At 41.2% G+C, this 799-nt stretch overlaps 1 protein-coding gene across 1 annotated transcript in view; it reads right to left on the bottom strand.

Annotated features, from left to right (window-relative positions):
- Window positions 1–799, bottom strand: part of LOC119590656 (proteoglycan Cow-like) — a gene marked incomplete in the record, with an annotated part of 201,110 nt that overhangs the window by 18,189 nt on the left and 182,122 nt on the right. Inside the window, 1 exon segment of the mRNA XM_037939332.1 lies at window positions 479–627. Within this exon segment, the coding sequence (XP_037795260.1) occupies window positions 479–627 (149 nt within the window).

Here is a 799-nt window from a genome sequence, read left to right as displayed (position 1 = left end):
CGACAGCAAAAGATCTATTTCCTCTTGTACTCACACTCCACCAAATTCACTCATCCACATTCAATCCAATCTTGCCCTTTGCGCGGGAATCCAGACCGAGATAATGGCGCAAGGTAAGGCCGATAAATAGCAAACTGCCCCCTTGAAGTGGACGTTAGTTGGCGACAAGGGGCCGCGAGGCCAATCGCTGAGAAATATTGGAGCTTTGCGAATTTTAAGTCCCGTATGGCCGTTGTAATTTCCTTTTTTCCCCCAAAATGGAGGCTTTTTTTGTGACTGTTTATAAATTTGTAAGTGATGGTTGGTTTCGTAATGGTGTGAAACTTTTTTTCTGTAAAGCGGAAAACACTGGTAAATTCTAAATGGAAAATGGATATTCAGATTACAAATAAAATCGCTCGTATCCCTTTCACCCTGAGCTTCCCACATCAAAGAAAATGGGAATCTGACTCGTGTCCACTTGGTAGGGATAACTTACCTTTACAAGGACAGAATCCTTTGCATGCAACATGGACGTTGGCTTCATGTATGCAATTGTGATAGTGCAGGCGGCATAGAGAGGAGTATGTTCTGTTGTCGGAGCCACAGAGGAAGACTGGCCTTACCACAGGACAAGAGGGACACTGCCTGCAACGACAAAGAATACAGAATTAATTTAGAAATCCTATTACCTTTTCAAAAAGACATTTCGGATTCTGAAATTATAATTTTGGTATTCAACAGTAAATACGTCTATTTTGATATGTTACTGAAGATAAACTAGTAGACCATTACTCGTCCTGAAATTACTGCATATACC

This window comes from Penaeus monodon, chromosome 27 (genome assembly GCF_015228065.2).
Source record: "Penaeus monodon isolate SGIC_2016 chromosome 27, NSTDA_Pmon_1, whole genome shotgun sequence".
NCBI lineage: Eukaryota > Metazoa > Arthropoda > Malacostraca > Decapoda > Penaeidae > Penaeus > Penaeus monodon.
The sequence above is the reverse complement of the archived record's forward strand: the minus strand, read 5'-3'. Positions and strand labels throughout refer to the sequence as shown.